The following is a 20,158-nucleotide window of genomic DNA, read 5'->3' as shown; positions in this document are numbered from 1 at the left end:
TATTTTCTTTTTATCTCACAAAAATCAAGTATTCCATTCATATCATATGCTATCATTATTGTGCAACAGCAAATCTATTGAATGAGAAAAATAATCAAATTTTAATCAGATAAAGTTGTGTTGATTCAAAGTTTGCAGTTAATGACAAAAAAAACACTTCGTTTTCCTCATCTTTTTTGATGGAGTTGTTGACAACCTGTTTTTGTTGATAAAAGTAATTGTAAAAAAAAGGAAACATCATTTCAGCTACGGAAATCTTAGAATTTTTTTAATTTTCTTTGTAGAAAATAATTGTGTAGTTGTAAAAGTTACTCTCACCAATCACATAATAAATAAACAAAGTACATTTGTTTCTCTAAATTTATAAAATTTTGACTTTAATCACTAGGCAAATCAAATCCAAGTTTTAGAATATATCAAGCGCCAATCAAGCGTTCCCAAATATAAAAATAAAGAAAAATCTAAATATGCCAATGCAAAATTCAGTACCAAACAACTTCAATTTTGAAATTTCCCCTACCTGTCCACCACATGCATTCCCACTTAATACATATATACATCAATTCCCCAATGATCACAAATTCTCGTGACACTTTATCCTAGATTGATTTCACATCCTCTTCATTTTTTAAACCATCAAACCCCCAAACAAAACACACACACACACACATCTCATATAAGTGTGATCATCTATATTCCACCATCATTACAAGTTCAAAATGTCTTCTTTAAACTTTCTTGCAGCAGCCATCACCACAACTTTCATTGTCTCATCCACTTCGGCATTGTCTCCATACACAGAATTGCCACCTGATATTGCTCCTCTCCTCCCTTCCACCGGCGCCCGCGGTGCCACCCCTCCAACCGGGGCAGTCGAGCCGACAATCCCCTCCACGCACAGCCCTCCTAACCCCGATATAACGGGCTCGACTGGCCTCGACACAGCCTTCGGGCCTTCCGGCCCATTGCAAGATTCATTTGCAGTGCCTCAAGTTGGAGTCCGAGTGTTGGGAGCTTTTGGATTACTACTTTATTTGATCATTATAAGAGGTATTTAGTTCTTTGTTGCTGTACTTAATATATGTGTATGTTTGGGGTTCTTGATTAATATTTATTGAATTTTTGTCACAATTCCATTTCAAGCACAAGCAAATCAACTTCAACTTCATTATTCTTGGCCTTCAACTTCATTGTATGATGCACCCAAGATTCTTGTGTGCATCATCATTCAATGAATTATGAGGTTGAAGGTTGAGTTCTTGTCTTGTATTTCTCCATCTACCCACTTGAAGCACAAACATTTGAATTAGTGATTTTGGCTGCTCGATCATTTGCACGTATACTTGTGAGTGTATCGGGCATCAAATGGACCGCGTAAGATGATGTCGTTAATCGAGTGTAGCTTTAAATTGTTAGTTCTTTCGTGGCATTTCATCAAGTGGTGCACAAATCGTTCATCGGTTTAATGAAATTGAAGGCTGGGGTTTCAGCTTCACAGTTTGTTTGAAAGAGAAAGAGGGAATTTTGTTGTGTGTTTTCCAGTTAGGTAAATTGAAAATGCTAGCTGGAGCCACCCATTGTGATGAGAGCCATTCTCTCTCATTTGATTTCATGTTTGAGTTGATTATTCAAAAAGTGACAGGAAATAGATATAGACTACAATATTCAGAAATGAGAGAAGAAAAATTGGATCTTTCCCAATAATTAAGATTGCATTCAGATGATACTAAACATCGTTCCATCGGAAGTAAGAACAGACAACTGCAAACGAAAACAGCCAGTTCATTTTGATTAATAAAGCAAAAGCTTGATAGATTATCGTGTTTTTTCCCTCTCTAACCAAGTGCCTCGTACCAAGCACAAACCTACAAGATGAAGCTGGTTCATCATTTCTTCTCCAGGAGCTCCTCGATGAGATCTGCTGCTTCTTGAACGGTCGTGATGCTCTGAGCACTCTCTTCCTCAACGCATATCCCGAACTCCTCTTCCAGTCCCATCACAATCTCAACCTACATGGTGAAACATTATTCATCAGTGGCTAGAGATTTACCAAGGTAAGAATATTTCGAGATTATAACGTTTATATGATTGGTAACTGCACAAGGACTATGATTAGTACAATTCAGACAAGCCATACCCGAAAAAGGGCTTCATATTCATGAGAAATTAGTATTAGCAAATAAATGAAAACATAGCTATGCTTTAATCATATTAAAGTTAGATTCTTGCATCAAATTTGAATCCATATTTTTATCTTTTATGTTAAAGTTAGGTCCTTATGCAATACAAAAGCATATAGTACTACTTAGAAAAGAAAGTTCAACAGTAAAAGCATAAAGATCGATTCAGAAAAGTATACAAAAAGAGAGTAGCTTCATTCAATTAACAATAAACACAAGAGATATATGCTATTCTATTAGAAAGAATTATATCACAGCATTGATTAAGTATTGACACCGTTTAATAAAACAAATTTAGCATGCAGCAATATGCAATTATGAACAAGGCAAACACTCAGTATACAACAATACAGCCATAAGTGGAGAAGTATTACCGTGTCAAGAGAATCAGCACCAAGCACTTGAAACTTCGAGTCTCCAGAGACCTGTCGATCATCAGGAAGAGCCAATTGCTTCTTTACGATTTCAACCACTTTACTGACTGTCTCAGGTTTGGCCTGCTCAAAAGAACAATCAAGGACAATACTCAGTTTTGCAAGACATCTCAAAGCATTGCATCTTAGTGATGCAAAAGCTAATCTTTGGTCATTTAGCAATTCTCAATTCTTTATCAAATTATCTAAAGCAACACTACTCGATGAGTCATAATGTGATAACTTCAACCAATCAACCAATACAGGTAAGGGGACGAAGCTACAAGAATTATACCGCGCAGGAAATTCTGAAACGAGGCAACGGAAGCCTTTGAGAAGGGAAGCTCTTTCCGCTGAAGGAAACTGAGGCCTTCCTCAAACTAGAACCCTGCTTAAGATGAAAAACACACAATTAGAAGGTGTATTTATGTTGAATTCAAAATTTTCATTTTTAACAGTGTAATTATATTGAATTCAATAATCTAAAATGAAACTAAAGCTGCAAATCAAAACAAACTAAAACTGTGCATCATTCTTGTAAAGACTCCCCTTTTCACTAGGAGGTTTTGGTAAGTTCTCCGATAATTTTTGCAGAAACATAATTCACAACATTGTTAGTGCATTAGACACCAAATAGGATCAAATATATGTTGATAATCAGATCACCATGCACAGAATAGCAGCTTGAAATATACTCGTCAGTGACCCAAAATACAATAGTGTAAAACTTCAACATTGATAGTGAAGAGATTCGATTTTAAACAATAGTATCAACAAATACTAAAAAAAGAATAAAGATTTATGATTGTAGAAATACACAAGTCAGGATCCATCAAAAAGATGAGATTTTTAACATCAATCAAATTCTGATAATTGCAATCACTAAAACCCCTGAACATAAAGCCTCACAAAACCATGCTTTACTGGAGAAAATTAAAAATAAAATCAGAATTCTTTTATAGCACGAATCATAACATAGAGATCATAATAAATCAGAATTATCTAAAAATCTAAAATGCATAGCTACAAAAACCCAATAAAATTCTATGGCAAAGCTAGAAGCAAATTAAAGAAGAAACCTTGGTTTGGTTGAAGGAGCAAAAGGCGGAGGAGATAGAAACAGAGGAAGCAGTGAAAGAAGCCATGGGATCAAAAGGAACAGAAAAAATGAAACAGATCTGAAAATTTGACAAGAGGAAAGAAGAGAGGAGAAGAGAAGATGGCGGAGAGCACGAAGAGTGTGATTGTCTCGACTGAGAACATTTCTGCTGCTCTTTTATAGCCACTTTTTTCTTGAGTTTTTTGTTTTATTACATATTTTGTCAAATTTATTTTGTTTTTTACTACTACTTAAAAATTTTTGGTTTTGAAGAAATTTGAGCAATTATAATAAATGCGTGCCTTTGTTTTTTTTAATCACGGTAGCGTTTTGAATTAATAGTTAGGTTGGCTACCACCATTAAGGTCCATAAAAAATCTAAGTCCTAATCTATTTTGTCTAAACTTAATATCCAGATGAATTTATATATGTAGGCGACAAACCTCACCTTCTCTTATAAAAAAGCTTAATAATATAAGTGATTCATTTTTAGTAATAAAATCACGTTGTATCATATCCTAAGGTTTAAAAATTGGAGCAATAAATAAATTATAAAAACTATTAATTCATCATTCAATCGATTTAATAGCTGATTTGTTTCTTGAATCTATCATTTTGAGTAGGGGTGTCAAAATGGATAACCGAACTCGAAATATCGGGTAATTGGATATTCGATATCCGATTTTGGATTTTGGGATCGGGTTCGGGTATAAGATTTTTGAATTATAGGATAACCCGATACCCGATCGGGTATACTCAAATTGCCCGAATTATCCGATTTTTTTTAAAAAAAATTTAAATTTAATAAATTATGTATTTATTCTATTATTTAAAAAATTAAATAATTATATCTAGTCACAAAAACTTTCAATCTTGAATCACATTTAGGGTTAATATATGAATTGTGATGCTTATTATTGATGAATGATGGATGCTATAACTTATGAATTTTTTATTTCAAAAAATTTGTAGTAGTTTTTTTTCCTCTTAATCGAACTAATTCAAGTTTGTATCAAATTCGAACTATTACAAGTTTGTAGTTAATTTTGTTAAAAAAATAAATTCAAAATTAAAATAAGAATCCAAAATCGGGACTGGATACCCGAGTCAGGTATCTGGGTACCCGAAATCATTTTCGGATTGGGTATCGGGTATTAGATTTTGGGAAATTCGAGATCGGGTACCCGAATTTTTTGGATCGGGTACGTATCCGCCGGTACCCGATTTGACAGACCTACTTTTGGGAGAGGGAAGAGACCGATAGACGGTGCGAGAGAGTGGTGGAGAAGGAATGCAAATGAGGGTGCGAGAGAGTGGTGGAGAAGGAATGCAGATTAAGCCCAACTGAAGTGGAGGATGGATGAAGAGAATGATGGAGCGGAAGACATTGGGAGGTTTTGTTGGGAGAGGCATGGCGATCGGGTGATGATAAGGAGGAAATTTTTTTAGTTATAACAATTTAATGTTAAAGAGGTTTAATGTCTAAATCGAGCTGGGAAATGCATTTGTGTCGCGATTGAACCGGTTGAATCGACAATGTAATCTGATCATGTTTAAAACATTTAGGACCCGTTCGGTTTCCCAGATATGCCCAGTTATGGGCTGAAAACTGAGTAAATTCATGCGTTCAGTGTATGTGATAATAAACTTGAAAGCCCAAGCAAATAAGCAGGCCCGCACTATTTGGTTCAATTTTGGCCAGATATAATTCTGCTAAAAAACGTGATATATAAATCTGGTAAGGCAAGTAATGGCTGAATTGTTGACAAAATGACCTATTTACCTCTGCCAAAAATCAAACATCCCCAAATTGGTTACAATTTGTTTCAGATTGCTTTGATTCATTTCAATTTTCATCTCTCTATTCGAAACTTTCCTTTCCTCTACTCTTCTACTTGTTGCGATTTCATGCTCTCTCTCTTCCACCAGAATGTTGCCAGAGCTCGATTTCTCACTTCTGCCGGCAATAGGTGAGCAATAGGATTCTACACCACAGAAACAGAAAAACCTGGTTTTCTAAGCGCCATTGACGGAAAAGAAGCAAACCGAGAGAGAAAGCCACAAAAAAATCGATTTATATGGCTACGGAGTGATGCATTTACGGCAACGGCGATTACTACGAGGGGCAGTGGAAAAGGAATTTGAGGGGTTTTTTGTCATTTAGCTTCATACAGAGTCCCAAATCTGATGGCAAACAGGATCAGTGAACACCATATTAATTTCAGCTTTGGTGGGCCATACCTACCTCAAATCTGCTCCAAATCTGCTTGAGTTATATATCATACAAAATGAAATATGTTTAACTGAACGGGTCCTTATTAGATCACTACTATAAGGGCAATGATAATGACATGCTTAGTGCTTGGCTTAAGCACGCCGCCACATGATTTTTTCAATTTTTAAATTTTTTTTTTAAATTTCCTTTTTTGGTATCTACAATTTGATTGTTGTTTATAGAGTACTTAAACTATGTATATTTTTCAATTTTTAGGAATATATTTTAATATTTTTATAACACTCAAAATCTTATTACAACTCATAATTAATTACAAATAAAAAAGGAAGCCAAAATTCAAATAAATTAGAAACTAGGAGTAATATATATAAGTAGTGTTACATATTTAAGACTCCTATTTAAATATTTTTCTTGCATAAGAATGCCAAGTAGTAGAAATAAGCATACTACAAATATGAATAGTACTAAAAATATTTAAGATGTAAGTACGTATCCAAAGAAAATGTGTACAGACACTAAGGAAAAAGGAGAAAATAACAAAAAAAATTAATCTCTTGAGCTAACCGCCCATGGGCAGGACCACACTCTTAATTTTGTCAAATCACTATTCAAATCTAATTTAGATATTAAGATAAATATCAAATATTTTTGTATACTACGCTTAGAAAAAAAAAACAAAATAGAAAAAAAAATAGCATTCATGCTCATTGCTTTGTAAATAAACACTACTTATATTATCCAAAATTTGAAAAGTATAGGAGTATAATTTTTTATTCAAATCGTAGTACTACTACTTTTTTATTCTTAGTCTATCATTTATGAGTTTTTACAAGCTTTTCAAAGCAAGTCAATAGCAGTTCTATCCACCAATATGTATGGTCTTGGACACTCGATAATGATTTTTCTTTAGAATTCGGTTGCTTGATCGATCCACTTACTTCTATTATGTCAATGTTAATCACTACTGTTGGAATCATGGTTCTTATTTATAGTGATAATTATATGGCTCACGATCAAGGATACTTGAGATTTTTTGCTTATATGAGTTTTTTCAGTACTTCCATGTTGGGATTAGTTACTAGTTCAAATTTGATACAAATTTATTTTTTTTGGGAACTGGTTGGAATGTGTTCCTATCTATTAATAGGGTTTTGGTTTACGCGACCTCCTGCGTCAAATGCTTGTCAAAAAGCATTTGTAACTAACCGTGTAGGGGATTTTGGTTTATTATTAGGAATTTTAGGTTTTTATTGGATAACAGGTAGTTTTGAATTTCGGGATTTATTCGAAATACTCAATAACTTCATTTATAATAATGAAGTTAATTTTTCCTTTTAAGTATACCACAAATTACACAATACGGCCATAATTGGGGAAGTATTACCGTGTCAAGAGAATCAGCACCAAGCACTTGAAACTTCGAGTCTCCAGAGACCTGTCGATCATCAGGAAGAGCCAATTGCTTCTTCACGATCTCAACCACTTTATTGACTGTGTCGGGTTTGGCCTGCTTAATGGTACAAACAATCAAGAACTATACTCAGTTTTCCGAGACATCTCAAGGTATATTAATGGTGCAAAAGCTAATTTTTGGTCATTTAGCATTTCTAAATTCTTTATCAAAGTATCTAAAGCAACACTACTCGATGAAGCATAATGTGAGAACTACAACGAATCAACCAATGCAGGGTAAAGGGGACGAAGCTACAAGAATTATACCGCGCAAGAAATTCGGAAGCGAGGCAGTGGAAGCCTCTGAGAAGGCAAACTCTTTCCGCTGAAGGAAACTGACACCTTCCTCAAATTAGAACCCTGCTTAAGATGAAAAGAAACACACAATTAGTAGGGGCATTTATGTTGAATTCAAACAGTATATTTATGTTGAATACAATAATCAAAAATGAAACTACAGCTGCAAATCAAAACAAACTAAAACTTTGCATCATTCTTGTAAAGACTTCCCTTTTTATTAGGAGGCTTTAGTGAGTTCTTCGATATTTTTAGCAGAAAACATAATTCACAAAATTGTTAGTGCATTAGATACAAAACGAGATCAAATATTTTTTGATAATCACATCAACATGCAAGAATATGAGCTTGAAATACAGTTTATACTCGGAGACCCAAAAAACAATATAAAACTTTAACATTAATCAGGAAATAAATTCATACTACTATAATAAACCATAAGCGTTATTCAAATCCGGTGGCCTAATGAAAAGATTCGATTTTTAATACATAATTAACAAATACTACTAAAGAAAACAATATAGATACTTATAATTGAATCAAATACATAACTCACGATCCATCAAAAAGATGAGATTTTTAAAACATTAATCCAATTGCTATCACTTAAACCCCCGAATACACAAAGCCTCACAAAACCATACTCCACTGGGAAATTTAAAAATAAAATCATAATTCTGTAAGCTCGAATCATAACTAGAGATCATTAAAAATCAGAATCATCTAAGAAATCGAAAATGCAGCACTACAAAAAACCCAATAAATTAAGAAAAGCTAGAAACAAATCAACGAACAAACCTGGGTTTGGTTGAAGGAGCAAAAGGCAGAGGAGATGGAAACAGAGGAAGCAGTGAAAGAAGCCATGGGATCAAAAGGAACAGGGAAAAATGAAATGGATCTGAAAATTTGACAAGAGGAAAGAAGAGATGGTGGCGGAGAGCACGAAGAGTGTGAATGTCTCGAGTGTGAAGATTTCTGCTGCACATTTATAGGCACTTTTTTCTTAGAGTTTTTGTTACTTCCAATTTTTTTCATTGCTTGTATCGAAATTGAATGCAGTTTTCATGGAATTTTTGAAAAAAAAAATCGTGTTTTTGTTTTTTATTTGACGTAAATCGATAATGGTAGTAGTATTTGAGTATGAATTAATAGATAATACACTATTAATTTTCTATTATAAAGAAAAACTTATTAAGAAGGGTTGTAAAAATACCATTATGAATAATTAATGACAATGTAACAAAAATAGATTAGGGGCCATAGGTTGGCTACCCACCATAGAGGTTCATATCTAAGTCCTAATTTAATTTGTCTAAACTTGATTAGATAAGTTTTCATAGTACCATATGATGTAGGCTTTAGTATTTAAATTTAGGATCCAAACCTCAATTTCTCTTACCGAAAAACTTGATAATTGAAGCGATTTATCTTTCTAGTAAAAAATCATATGATACCATTAGATCTAAATGTTTAAAAATCTATTCAATAAATTAATTGACGAAGCAATTGATTCATAATTCAATCGATCTGACCATTAATCTATTTTTTTATTCCATCCATATGAGAAAGGGGAAATGAGGAGTGAGAGAGAAGGGTGGAGAAGGAAGGCAGAGTCGCCCTACTGAAGGAGAGGAGGGAAGAAAGGTGGTGATGGTGGAGATTAGTTCTATGTGGTTTAGTGGCAGTAATATAGTGGGTATCTTGAACATCGACATACGTTGTAGATGTTTACAAAGGTGAATGGAGATGGCTGTGGAAAAAAAAAATTATAATATGTTTTATCATTAGTGAGTTTATGATGGAACCAATCAATTTTTTTGGTTCATAATATATTAATGCTACATGGTCATAATGTGGTCAGCCACACAATAGTATTAGTCAGTTTCTGATGGATCAGACTAGATCATAGATTTAATCAGTTTAAATGTCCGAATCAAACCTGGGAATGCATCAGGGTCTCGTGGTTGAACCGATTAAATCTATGATCTAGTCTGATCCAGTTTATAACACATACTAGATCACTATTAGTATAACGGTAAAGAGAGCAACGTGCTCAATAAGCACGTCACCACATGATTTTTTTTATTTTTTAAAATTCTTTTTAAATTTCCTATTTTGGTTGATCTACAATTTGATGGTTGTTTCCAGAGATACTTATATTTTTCATTTTTCATTGCTAAGGATTTTTGTTTCTGTAACACTCAAAATCTTACAACTCAAAATTAATTAGAAATGAAAAGGGAAAATAGTATTTAAGATTTAAATATTTTTCTTACATAAGAATGCATGTAGTAGAAATAAATGCAATAAATAGTACTACATATATTTAAGATTTAAGTACGTATATAAATAAAATGTGTACAAAAAATGATAAAAAAAAGTTTTAAACTCTTGAGTCTTGAACTAAACTCCCAAGGGCTGGACCACACTCTTAATTTTGTCAAATCGCCATCCAAGTCTACTTTAGATATTAAGATAATATCAATATTTTTGTATACTATATTTAGGGGAAAAAAATACTAAAATATTTAGCATTCATGCTCATCGCTTTGTAAACTAATCACAAATATTATCATCACAGAAGTGTTATTATTAAAATTTTGAAAAATATATATACTCCGTAATTTTTTTTAAATCGTTGCAATTTTTTATTCTTAGTTTGCCATTTTTGAGTTTTTACAAGCATTTCAATTACCTTACTATGTGTTACCACAACTATAATTATATTTGTTAAAAATGGGAACTGAATTTTAACACAACTATAATTTCCCAGTTTCATGGCACAATGGTTTAGGAAAAAAATAAAGTGTGTGAATTTTCTTGATAATTGTTCATCGACTAATAAAAAAAATTGGATTGGGATTTCTCTTTTTATTAGATACAAGATAAGTGTCTTTTTCGGCATGGAATTTTAGAAATGAATGTTGAGTGTGTTAAATAAATAGATAAAAAAGTAAGAGAGAAGAAAAGGTAGAGAGAAAGTAGAGAGAATAAAGTAAGAGAGAGTAAAATAAGAAATAGAAAAAATTACCATATATGGAAATGACTCAATTATAAAGAAACTTCTCAAAATGGAAAAATGACTCAATTATAAAGAAACGAGGCAGTATAAACTTACATCGTGAGAAGTAATGATTTAAACAAATGAAGACATTTTTTTAAGTATCTAAATTTTATATCAAACAGAAAAGCAAAACAAAAGATATTTAATAACAAAGTCATAAGAAACTTTTTAATTAATCCTTTATGGACTTGATGCTATTCGAGCAAAAATATTTTGTTGTATATAATCCTCCTTTTTCTTAATCAATTTAAGAGCAATTGTAGCCAGTAGCCACCTATAATATTGCTTCAGCTGTAACCATTAACATATTTGACGACCTTGGATCATAGCATTGAAGACTTATAAAATAACCTAATGTTTACTATTATTTCAACTTTTGGGCACATTTTTTATATGATTAATGTCTCACCTATGGAAGCTTGGGCTTGAAAATGTGATTAATCCAAAACATAGTAGTAATAAATAAAGGAGTAGTAAGTCCACTACAACTTACATAATTTTGTATGACAAAAACTAAATCATAAATTAACTGACATAATTTAAGCTTCCATCATTATTCCGGAGAAGTTACAATATACAAATAACAACAATTACAACATGCTATACATAGCTAGTTAAATAGCAAGACCAAATACACAGAGCCTTGCTAATAAAAAATACACACCAAAATCTGGTGTTTATGTAAAACCAGACAATTTGAAAACCACTCTCTCTCTGATTGAATTCTACACTAATCTAGAGGCCAAATATATACTATAAAGCTTAATAATGAAAACAAGGAAATCAGAAAACTTGAATTTTGGAAGTCATGATTACTTGGCTTCTACTGCAGGCCACTGATGTACGCTTTGTTCGGTCGGGGAGCCCGGCACGTAGGGGACGAAGCCGCGGCCACCAAAGACGGGGCGCATGAAGGCGTCGTCGAATTTCCTCCAGTAGTAGTGGACGGTGCGAGTGGGTGTCGTGAGAAGCATGCGCAGGCCGCTCGGGCGGACTGCAGGCTGCTGGACTCCATCAGCCCCAGTCACGTGCCCGGTTGTGTTGAAGAGCTCGGAATCCGAATCCTGACTGGCAAGAAGCGGCACGGTGAAGGACTTGGGCGTGCCAGGCTCTGAAGACATTAATCTGCTGAGATCTTTTGATGACGGCATCAAGAATCTCACCAGCGGTTTTGTGATCAACCCGCAAACCTGCATCGGTGTAGAGAATTATTCACACACAAAGGGGCAAGGAGGGGCTTAAGCCCCCCCCCCCACCAAGCCAATTCTGTGTCCCGATCATTAATTTATTCGAACTTCGTGCAAATTGATAAGCAAATCCCTCCATCAATGAACCGAATGCTCAGAATTCGTTGCAGTGCTGTTAAACACTCATGCCACAGTAGTAGTAGTATTTAAGATGTCTTACCACGGTGCTGAAGAGCACGACCGTTATGGTGCTGGTGATCATGATGGCATTGCCGCGTAACTGGGTGTGGCCTTCCCTCGTAAACTGCGCGGGATGAAGAAAAAGTGGGGTTAATAAGATATGGACTGGTGCCGGTGCAGTAGATGTTTGGTGCAAGGGGGATATTGTGTAAGACGGTCAGACCAGTAATGACTTGGACTCATACACTATACAAAGCAGCAAAATTACTAACATGATGGAGCGGAGGATTTTACCTGGTTGTAAGCAAGAGCCATAGATACAGCACCTCGCATAAGTCCAGCCCACCATATGGTAATCTGCAATCAAGGTAGGTGAAACAATGCAGAGGGAAGTAGATAAAGTTTTGCATAGTTGGAATGAAGATTATAGAGTTCGTACTTGCTGATGAAAGCCGATTTTCTCACGTTCCGACTTCTTGAAGTTGGACAAATATGACAAAGGAAAAACAAAGGCTGCTCTTCCAACCAAGATCAGACCAAGTATAATTGCACTGACTTTGACTGAGGTTCTTGGGCTGAAAAATGGAATGCGATGAAGTGATGGTACAGAAAACTTATGGATCGGGGAAAATGGTACGGTGTGTAATAGTTACCTGTCACTTACAACCCTCCACTTCTCGATGTCCAGAGTATCTATGCCAACATACAGAAATATGAATGTCTCAGCAACAAATGACATTGTTGCAAAGGTGTGTCTGCATTATGGTTTAAGATGTACTTTGATAAGTAGAAAACATGAAGCAAAGAGAAGTGGAAGCAGCAAAAGAAAGAACTCAACCGAACGGTCTCAAAAGTTTAAGGTGGTATTGTACTTGGTTGTAACTCTCGAGTTCTGAGTCACATTATGCCAGGTGTAATGTGACATTACAATCCCACAAAAGAAGACGGTGAGGATCCCGCTTAAATAGAATAACTGCAAGACGACTCTCATATTATACAGAAAGGTTAATCCCATACTGCTGGAATGTAGAACACTCTATATAGTCACTACTAAGTTGAACCTTATAAGCAGCAAAGAAAACTTACTTCTGCCGACATGTATGATAGGTAAGCCATGAGCATCATGATCGCAACCTCACGATCAGTTGAGTGCCTGCAGTTGATCAGAGTACTTAAATTAATTTTTTATTCATGATGCAAATTAGCTGTGAGAGTTCAGTTTCTTGGAAGTCTTTGTAAATTATGTAAGCACTTGTGAAGTAGTAGCAATTTTCAACTGTCAGACATAATTTATATGAGACAAAGGCACACTATTGCTCCTGTCACCAACCTTCCAAAATAAAGCTTCTTTATGATATATGCGCTGAGCAGTCCAAGCTGCAGTGAGAACAGGATGTTAAGCAACATTTAGTAAATGGTATTTCAGAAGATAAAATAAATTCACACATCCACCCCCCCCCCCCCCACCAGAAAATAAGAAAAGGAAAGAGTAACTCACGAAAACTCCCAACACAGTGCTTGAGATGAATAAATAAATAAAATTTCCAATCAGCTGCAAAGCTATGGTTGAATTGATACGAGTAAGGTCAAAATCCTGGATTGCATTGAAAAGCACGACCGATGTTGCATCATTTACAACGCCTTCTCCAAACACTAGACTGTAAAGTAGTGGAGTCTCATCCTGACATAGCACCTGTAACATTACAACCATGCTGCTTCAATAGAACATCAAACATTATGTTCACAAAAAAAAAAAAACCATGCTGCTTCAATAAAGAATTTTTTCAATTAACATTTCAACAGCAAACAAACAAAGCCACAAACTGAACCTGCAATGTACAAACAGAATCTGTTGCAGCAAAAATAGCTCCAATTGCTGGAAAAGCAAAAGGCGGTTAAAAGCAGAGATGAACAAAAATATTTTAATGTGTGTGTACGCACAAGAGGGACAAAAGGAAAAGGAGAGGTCTTACCAAGATAATCCCCAATATCAAGACCAAGATCCATTTCCCCAATGGTGGCAATAGCACCTGCCATAACATATAAGAATAGAGTAAATTTACATTTTCACAGATAAATAATAAGGAAAAATTATTTAGAAGATAATAGTTCTATTTTCCAGCACAAGCTAGCCCTGTTCTCCCCTGTCTTTTCATTATCTCTATCCACTTCATAAGTTTCCTCACGCGAAACAAGAACCCTCCCTCAAGATGTATAAAATACTCCACAAAACAAGTCTGTGTGAACTGATTTTCAATGAGTTGTAATTCTATGTATGATTTTTATCTGAAAATAGCATTGTTAGCCTGTAACATTGGAAGAGCACTACAATAAACTGCACACACACGGCCTTCCGTTTTCAGGTAAAAGAAATTTAGCTCAAACCATACAAAAGAAAAAAAAGTAAAAGGTAGTATATGACAATTTGCATCATGAGAAACACGGGATAGCATAGAATGATATGTCAATAGGCAAGAATAGGCTTTGTGGCAATAAATAAGCATAACTGAGATATATTAAAGGTAGATTGCCATACCTAATGATATGATTGTAAAAGATACCAGTGTACCAATTGCTCCAAACATCATTATCGTCGCAAAATTGCGGAAGAATTGTTTCTTCTTAACCTGGAACCTGATTTTTAAATTGAGTAATGAAGCGCACTCAAAATATACTCTGTGGTTAATACTTTAAAGCGTCCCTAAACTATAATGTAAAACAGATGTGCAATTGATAGAATGAAAACAGCTTCCAATTTGTATGTTATTTTGCTCTTATACTCTTATATACACCTTACTACTAACACAGGAACAAAGCGAGTTCGGAAACCTTTAGCCACCTATTTAGCGGGTGAAACGTGTGCTCTGCACATATCTTGTGTGAGGAAGATGTGCACTTCAATTAGGAAATCATCCATGCACAATTTTCATAATTTCAAAAAACGCATAAACAGTGTGATGTTTATAAAAAGGAGGTTCTATAGAGTCCAGCATTGGTGTGCATAAAACATGAGAGCTAGACATCTATTTACATGTTGGAAATCAAAATGACTTCCTGATCTTCATTTCATGTTATCAGTCAAATCCTGGTTCAGATTAACTGGTTCCGAGTGCCTCCATACTTGCCAAATTACTCCTGCTTAATTGTATTATCTTGATATAGTTGTTTCACAGGATAGTAATGAAAAACACACAACACACACAACAACAGATAATAACTCCTAGACTGCAAAAAAATCATTAATTTTAAAAATTAGACAAAGTTTAAACTAAACTGTCAAACAATTGGACTCAAAAAACTAAAGAGGCACACAACTAAGTAAACTTGTGCTCATATTATAGAAAAATCTTACCCAGCATTGAAGATGATTGGAGGAAGGAGATAAATGAAGAAAAGATCTTCGCTGAACACAAAAAGGTGTGTGTTTTTCCCTCCACTTAGAAGTAAAATCACAACTCCAGTCCCCAAACCCTGTCAATTGAGTTGCTGCTAGTAACCATTTAAAGGATCAAAGATACACATAATGACTAAAATATGTCATCTGAATCACAGACAGTCTCCTGAAGCACAGAGCAAATGTATAGAAGATAAATACTCACAATTATAAGGGCAGTGATTGATTCATTTATCCAACGACTTTCCTCCAATAGATGACCGATCACAATACACGCGCAGAGGAGCGTGACAAACAAGGTGATCGAGAACACTGATTTGTGGTCAGAGGTTGATAGACTTCCCGCCGTCTCCACCACAGATCTCAAATCAGTCCCCATTGCTTCCTACATTCAAATTTTCCACACAATTTGGCAAGATTAGCATATTTTTTAGACAACTGAAGATTCTGCACTCAAGGATTAAAGCATATGCTATTTTGCTATAGATTAATTAGCATGGTAAATAGCAAAACATCACGAGGTGAATCCAATAAAACCAAATAGATTTCACGAGCATGCACTTATTAAATTCAACAATTTAATCAAACTCAGCTATCATCTAACAATCAATCTCACATTTCCTGCCCCAGTTGCGTGATTTTTACTACTTTGTCCACATCATAAATAAACATTTAAAAATATTACATAAATTATTTTGTGAATTATTCAATTCTAAATCATATAACACGATCGAAACGCAATCATCCACATCAATAATTCATTAAATGAAAAGAAAAGCAAATACGGCAACATGATTGCGGAAAGGAACACAAAAACCACCAACTTTGCCGCGAAATTACATTCCAAACAAACCGATATTACCTGCGGAGTTCGAGACAAAAAAAAACTTGTATCAATATTGAACTCCGAACTCCGCTCGCGAACGATGTCAGCTTTCGAATTCCAAACGCGAACACAAATTCCGTTTTTTCAAGCTACGTATCCTCTCAGAACGGGGCGAATCGGCGCCAAAAAACAGCTGAACAGCGGAGAAGCGTTAATGCGGCAAAACAAAGGCTATTTTTTCTCATTCAAATACAGCGACGAAATTGAAGATTCCAGAAGCGCTCCATATAAAATCACGGATTTGCACACAGCTTTGAAAAAGTTCTGCCAAAGATCTTCTCTACATTGATTACGCTTGAATTGGAAACAAAACTATGCATGAAATTGTGGAAGTGTGTGGTGTGTGTGAAAGAGAGGGAAAATCGATCGCGCAAATGAAGAGTCCATTAATGGAAATATATATACTGCACACAACGTGAATTTGGGAGTGAAAAAGAATGGAGTCTGGTTTTTTTGTTTTTTATTTTTTTTTCTAAAGATAGAAAAACCTAATTGTTAAAAAGGACACGTGGAGCCACGGATACCGTTGGTGGGCCCGCTATTTTCAATTATCTAATCCTTACCGTCGATTCTCCAGAGTTTTTGAATGGGAAGCTTTTATGGATGTATATTAAATATAGAATAGATTATTAAAAATCTATGCATTTGCGTAAAATTGAATAAACTTAATTAAAAATTCAATGTATTTAATTTATGCAATGGACTTGATATTTCAATTTGTGAAATTTAGTGTTTACACTATTTTTACTTGTGGTTATGGTTAATTATAAGTTAATTCAGCTGTTTGTCACGTGTCTATTATTGTTAGAAAATTGTGAATATAATCAAGCAAAAAAGATAGTTTATTATAAGGTGTTAGTGTGAATATAATCAAGTAAAAAAGATAGTTTATTATAAGGTGTTAGGCATACTAAATGTTTATCATAAGTCGAGTTGCTTTTCTGCAAGCAAGTCACATGACAGTTGAATTAAATTGATGGATAGGATATAGAAAGAGCACCACGTATTTTACTAGCAATTAATTCTTTGTAAATCATAATAACATAATGCAGTTTCAGATAAGAAGGAGAACAAATTAAAAATGGATGTTCAAAAGCCATTTGTCCCAATATTTTTCCCCTTGTTGTTGTGATTTTAAATTGTCATAATAATCATTAGTTTTGTTGATTGCAATTTTTTCTGTACTTATTATTAGTTAAACTGTTTAGGTTGTTTAGATTTAGAATTGTTTTAATATTGTAGTAATAAAGTAGTACTAGTAGTACTTATATTTTATGAGTACGCTGTGACGGTGATCAATTGTTACCTCATTATTTAATTGTTAACTATAATTAATTTAAGATTATATAATTTTCGATAATTTATGATCTACAATTTGTTATGTGTAATTTTTATTTTTATTAATTAAATAAAAAAAGATAAAAAAAACTATCAAATTAGGGTTTTGGATGAAAATGTCAATATAATATTTCAAAAATATCAACACAATGCTTGAGAATGACAACACAATGCTTTGAGAATATTAACACATAGCTCATATTGACATTTTACGTGTATTATATTGACATATTTTGTATATCATGTTGACATTTGTTGTTGTACGAAAAAAATGAAAATTTTCAATTTTTTTTAAAATTTTGATATCGGAACATATGCAAGTGAGATATCGTTAGAATCCTCATGAAATTATCTTTAATTTGATATATATGTTGTGCAAAAAAATAATTTAAATCAAGAATGTTATATGCATTTTAAAGTTATGAGATAGTATTTTTTAAAAGTTAGTTACAACTAATTTGTTGTAAATTGACCTTAATACCCTTATTGATGTTTTTATTGATCGTATTGATATTCCGGAGTGGTTGTAAATTGACCTTAATACCCTTATTGATATTTTTTTGATCGTATTGATATTCCGGAGCTAATGATGTAGGCCCTTAATTTGAATATTTAATGGCTATTATTTAGTTGTGGTTAACAATTAATTATTGAGTTATCAATATAACACTCCCTCGTTGTGACATGTGTAGTAAGTATTTAGTTTTGTTTCGTCTTGAGTATCCCACGTCATATATAGTTTTCTTGTTTGCGTTTTAAAATTATCTTAATTATGACTGTATTTTATGAGTATATTGTGCCATTTCTGCCACACATAGTTTTGTTATTGCGTTTTAAAATTATCTTAATAATAATGATTGCTACGACTATCTTGTGCCATGTACTATAGTTTTGTTGCTGCGCTCTTCAATTATTTTAATAATGATATACACTAGCGTTGTGCCATAGTTTTGTTGTTGCCTTTTTCAATTATTTTATGTTTTAATGTGAAGCAAAGGCCATGATACATGTTTTGGTTACGACAGAGAATAAGTGTTTTCAATTATATTGAATTTGTTTTTAGTGACACACGAGGGCCCTAATTCATCCAAATACCTACATTCATTAATAATGTTATGGCACGTGCAATGAAGCTAAGGCTCCTTTCTTTAATCAATCTATCTATGGGCCATGCTATTTGTATTTGAGGCCAAAATATAACATAAACAAAGGTAAAATAAACAAACATTTATATAATTTGATTTTTTTTATCACTTGCCACATGTAATACTCCTAATTGCGATTCGCATGGCCCATGCGTTCGGGGAAGAACATCCCACACAGTCGCAACTCACACGGCCTATGTGGATTGAAAGGGAGGCGGACAACGTGCTAGATGCATGGATCGTGCACAAGGCCGTTACATAGCGAAGCCCTAGACTTTCATCATCTTATGATTATTTTTCCTCACTTTTTTTAAGTTGAACTCTTGACTAATGATGTGAATCCGGGTATTCACAATCATAGGATGCAACGACATCGAGGGCCATGGGTTGATTGGGGTCCGAAAAGAAGGTGGAGATATGGCAAGGAGCCAAGCCAGATGCGGAGGTCTGACTCAAATCAGAATTTTCCTATTAAGATGATGTCCAAATTCTCTTCTAAGACCACCATTGTCTTCATCGTCAAAATAGCTTCGCGTGAGTACCTTACACGCCTCAATCGGAGCCCGGACGAGGAAGTTATGGTCGTTTTACAAAAGTCGCGCAGTCCAACAAGCAAAACGCCCGACCACATAGAATTTGCCCGGCCTGGAGAAGAAAAACGCCCGACCCGGGCGTTTTTGTGCGATTTTCGAATTTTGCTCATTTTTCCTCTTTTGTTTTGCACTTTTAACCTCTAGTATAAATACCCATGTCTAGGGTTTTTGTCATTAGCTTTTGAATATTTGTAAGAGACAATTTCTCCATATTTGAAAGCTCATAATGTGAATCCTCTAGATTGAAGACTCATGAATTTGCCCCGGACTTATTCTTGTAAATAAACCCAACAAATAAACAAGATAAACCAAGAAATGGAACAAGAAAAATGGATAAAAGGATAGAGGATGGATTAGTGTTATGATTTAGGTGAAGAACAAGAAAGAAATCCCAAAGGCACTTTCACATACAAACACCTAATGGCTCCACAAACTAGCAACACAAGAACTAGCAAGCATACCTTTACAATCAACCTTAGCCCGGCAAAAGATCGAATGCAACCCGAAGGAATTTGATAAGTCTTCAAAAGATGAAGAAGGTGAGCTCTCAAATATGGAGAAATGGTCTCTTACAAATATTCAAAAGCTGAGAATGAAAACCCTACAAAAGAGTATTTATACTAAAACAAAAGTAATAGGGAAAATAGTCTTTAAAATCTTTAAAAATGGCATTTTCGGGCAAAACGCCCGGCCC

The 20,158-nt window shown here is 34.3% G+C and overlaps 4 protein-coding genes across 4 annotated transcripts; 1 reads left to right on the top strand and 3 right to left on the bottom strand.

Annotated features, from left to right (window-relative positions):
* Positions 1–719: 719 nt before the first annotated feature.
* LOC125206831 (classical arabinogalactan protein 26-like) lies at positions 720–1,058 on the top strand. The gene has a single exon (XM_048106053.1). The coding sequence runs from the start codon at positions 720–722 to the stop codon at positions 1,056–1,058; it is 339 nt and encodes a 112-aa protein (XP_047962010.1).
* Positions 1,059–1,672: 614 nt separating this feature from the next.
* LOC125204368 (acyl carrier protein 1, chloroplastic-like) lies at positions 1,673–3,849 on the bottom strand. Its single transcript, XM_048103018.1, has 4 exons — positions 3,673–3,849; positions 2,889–2,981; positions 2,555–2,677; positions 1,673–2,009 (listed from the first exon to the last, which is right to left on the bottom strand). Exons 1-4 carry the CDS (start codon positions 3,736–3,738, stop codon positions 1,887–1,889), a joined length of 405 nt encoding a protein of 134 aa, XP_047958975.1. The 5' UTR covers positions 3,739–3,849; the 3' UTR covers positions 1,673–1,886.
* Positions 3,850–7,249: 3,400 nt separating this feature from the next.
* LOC125206830 (acyl carrier protein 1, chloroplastic-like) lies at positions 7,250–8,691 on the bottom strand. The gene is made up of 3 exons (XM_048106051.1): positions 8,476–8,691; positions 7,648–7,740; positions 7,250–7,435 (listed from the first exon to the last, which is right to left on the bottom strand). The coding sequence occupies exons 1-3, from the start codon at positions 8,539–8,541 to the stop codon at positions 7,250–7,252; spliced, it is 345 nt and encodes a 114-aa protein (XP_047962008.1). The 5' UTR covers positions 8,542–8,691.
* Positions 8,692–11,266: 2,575 nt separating this feature from the next.
* Positions 11,267–16,819, bottom strand: LOC125204367 (sodium/hydrogen exchanger 2-like). The gene is made up of 15 exons (XM_048103017.1): positions 16,365–16,819; positions 15,708–15,887; positions 15,461–15,579; positions 14,645–14,742; positions 14,082–14,138; positions 13,938–13,984; positions 13,607–13,801; positions 13,439–13,485; positions 13,195–13,261; positions 12,981–13,081; positions 12,762–12,863; positions 12,548–12,683; positions 12,403–12,465; positions 12,149–12,232; positions 11,267–11,931 (listed from the first exon to the last, which is right to left on the bottom strand). Exons 2-15 carry the CDS (start codon positions 15,879–15,881, stop codon positions 11,554–11,556), a joined length of 1,668 nt encoding a protein of 555 aa, XP_047958974.1. The 5' UTR covers positions 15,882–15,887; positions 16,365–16,819; the 3' UTR covers positions 11,267–11,553.
* Positions 16,820–20,158: the final 3,339 nt, after the last annotated feature.

The sequence above is a fragment of the Salvia hispanica genome, chromosome 2 (genome assembly GCF_023119035.1).
Source record: "Salvia hispanica cultivar TCC Black 2014 chromosome 2, UniMelb_Shisp_WGS_1.0, whole genome shotgun sequence".
NCBI lineage: Eukaryota > Viridiplantae > Streptophyta > Magnoliopsida > Lamiales > Lamiaceae > Salvia > Salvia hispanica.
Note: the sequence above shows the minus strand (reverse complement) of the source record. Positions and strands in the feature narration are given on the sequence as shown.

Excerpts from the sequence above, each read along its gene's own strand:
- LOC125206830 (XM_048106051.1), bottom strand. The coding sequence starts at position 8,541 with ATGGCTTCTTTCACTGCTTCCTCTGTTTCCATCTCCTCTGCCTTTTGC. Across the intron at positions 7,741-8,475 it reads GCTCCTTCAACCAAACCCAG|GGTTCTAATTTGAGGAAGGT; the intron begins GTTTGTTCGTTG and ends CATCTTAAGCAG. Across the intron at positions 7,436-7,647 it reads GCTTCCGAATTTCTTGCGCG|GCCAAACCCGACACAGTCAA; the intron begins GTATAATTCTTG and ends ACCATTAAGCAG.
- LOC125204368 (XM_048103018.1), bottom strand. The coding sequence starts at position 3,738 with ATGGCTTCTTTCACTGCTTCCTCTGTTTCTATCTCCTCCGCCTTTTGC. Across the intron at positions 2,982-3,672 it reads GCTCCTTCAACCAAACCAAG|GGTTCTAGTTTGAGGAAGGC; the intron begins GTTTCTTCTTTA and ends CATCTTAAGCAG. Across the intron at positions 2,010-2,554 it reads GTGCTGATTCTCTTGACACG|GTTGAGATTGTGATGGGACT; the intron begins GTAATACTTCTC and ends TTCACCATGTAG.
- LOC125204367 (XM_048103017.1), bottom strand. The coding sequence starts at position 15,881 with ATGGGGACTGATTTGAGATCTGTGGTGGAGACGGCGGGAAGTCTATCA. Across the intron at positions 13,985-14,081 it reads TGATATTGGGGATTATCTTG|CAATTGGAGCTATTTTTGCT; the intron begins GTAAGACCTCTC and ends TTGCTTTTCCAG. Across the intron at positions 13,262-13,438 it reads AAGAAGCTTTATTTTGGAAG|GCACTCAACTGATCGTGAGG; the intron begins GTTGGTGACAGG and ends GATCAACTGCAG.
- LOC125206831 (XM_048106053.1), top strand. The coding sequence starts at position 720 with ATGTCTTCTTTAAACTTTCTTGCAGCAGCCATCACCACAACTTTCATT.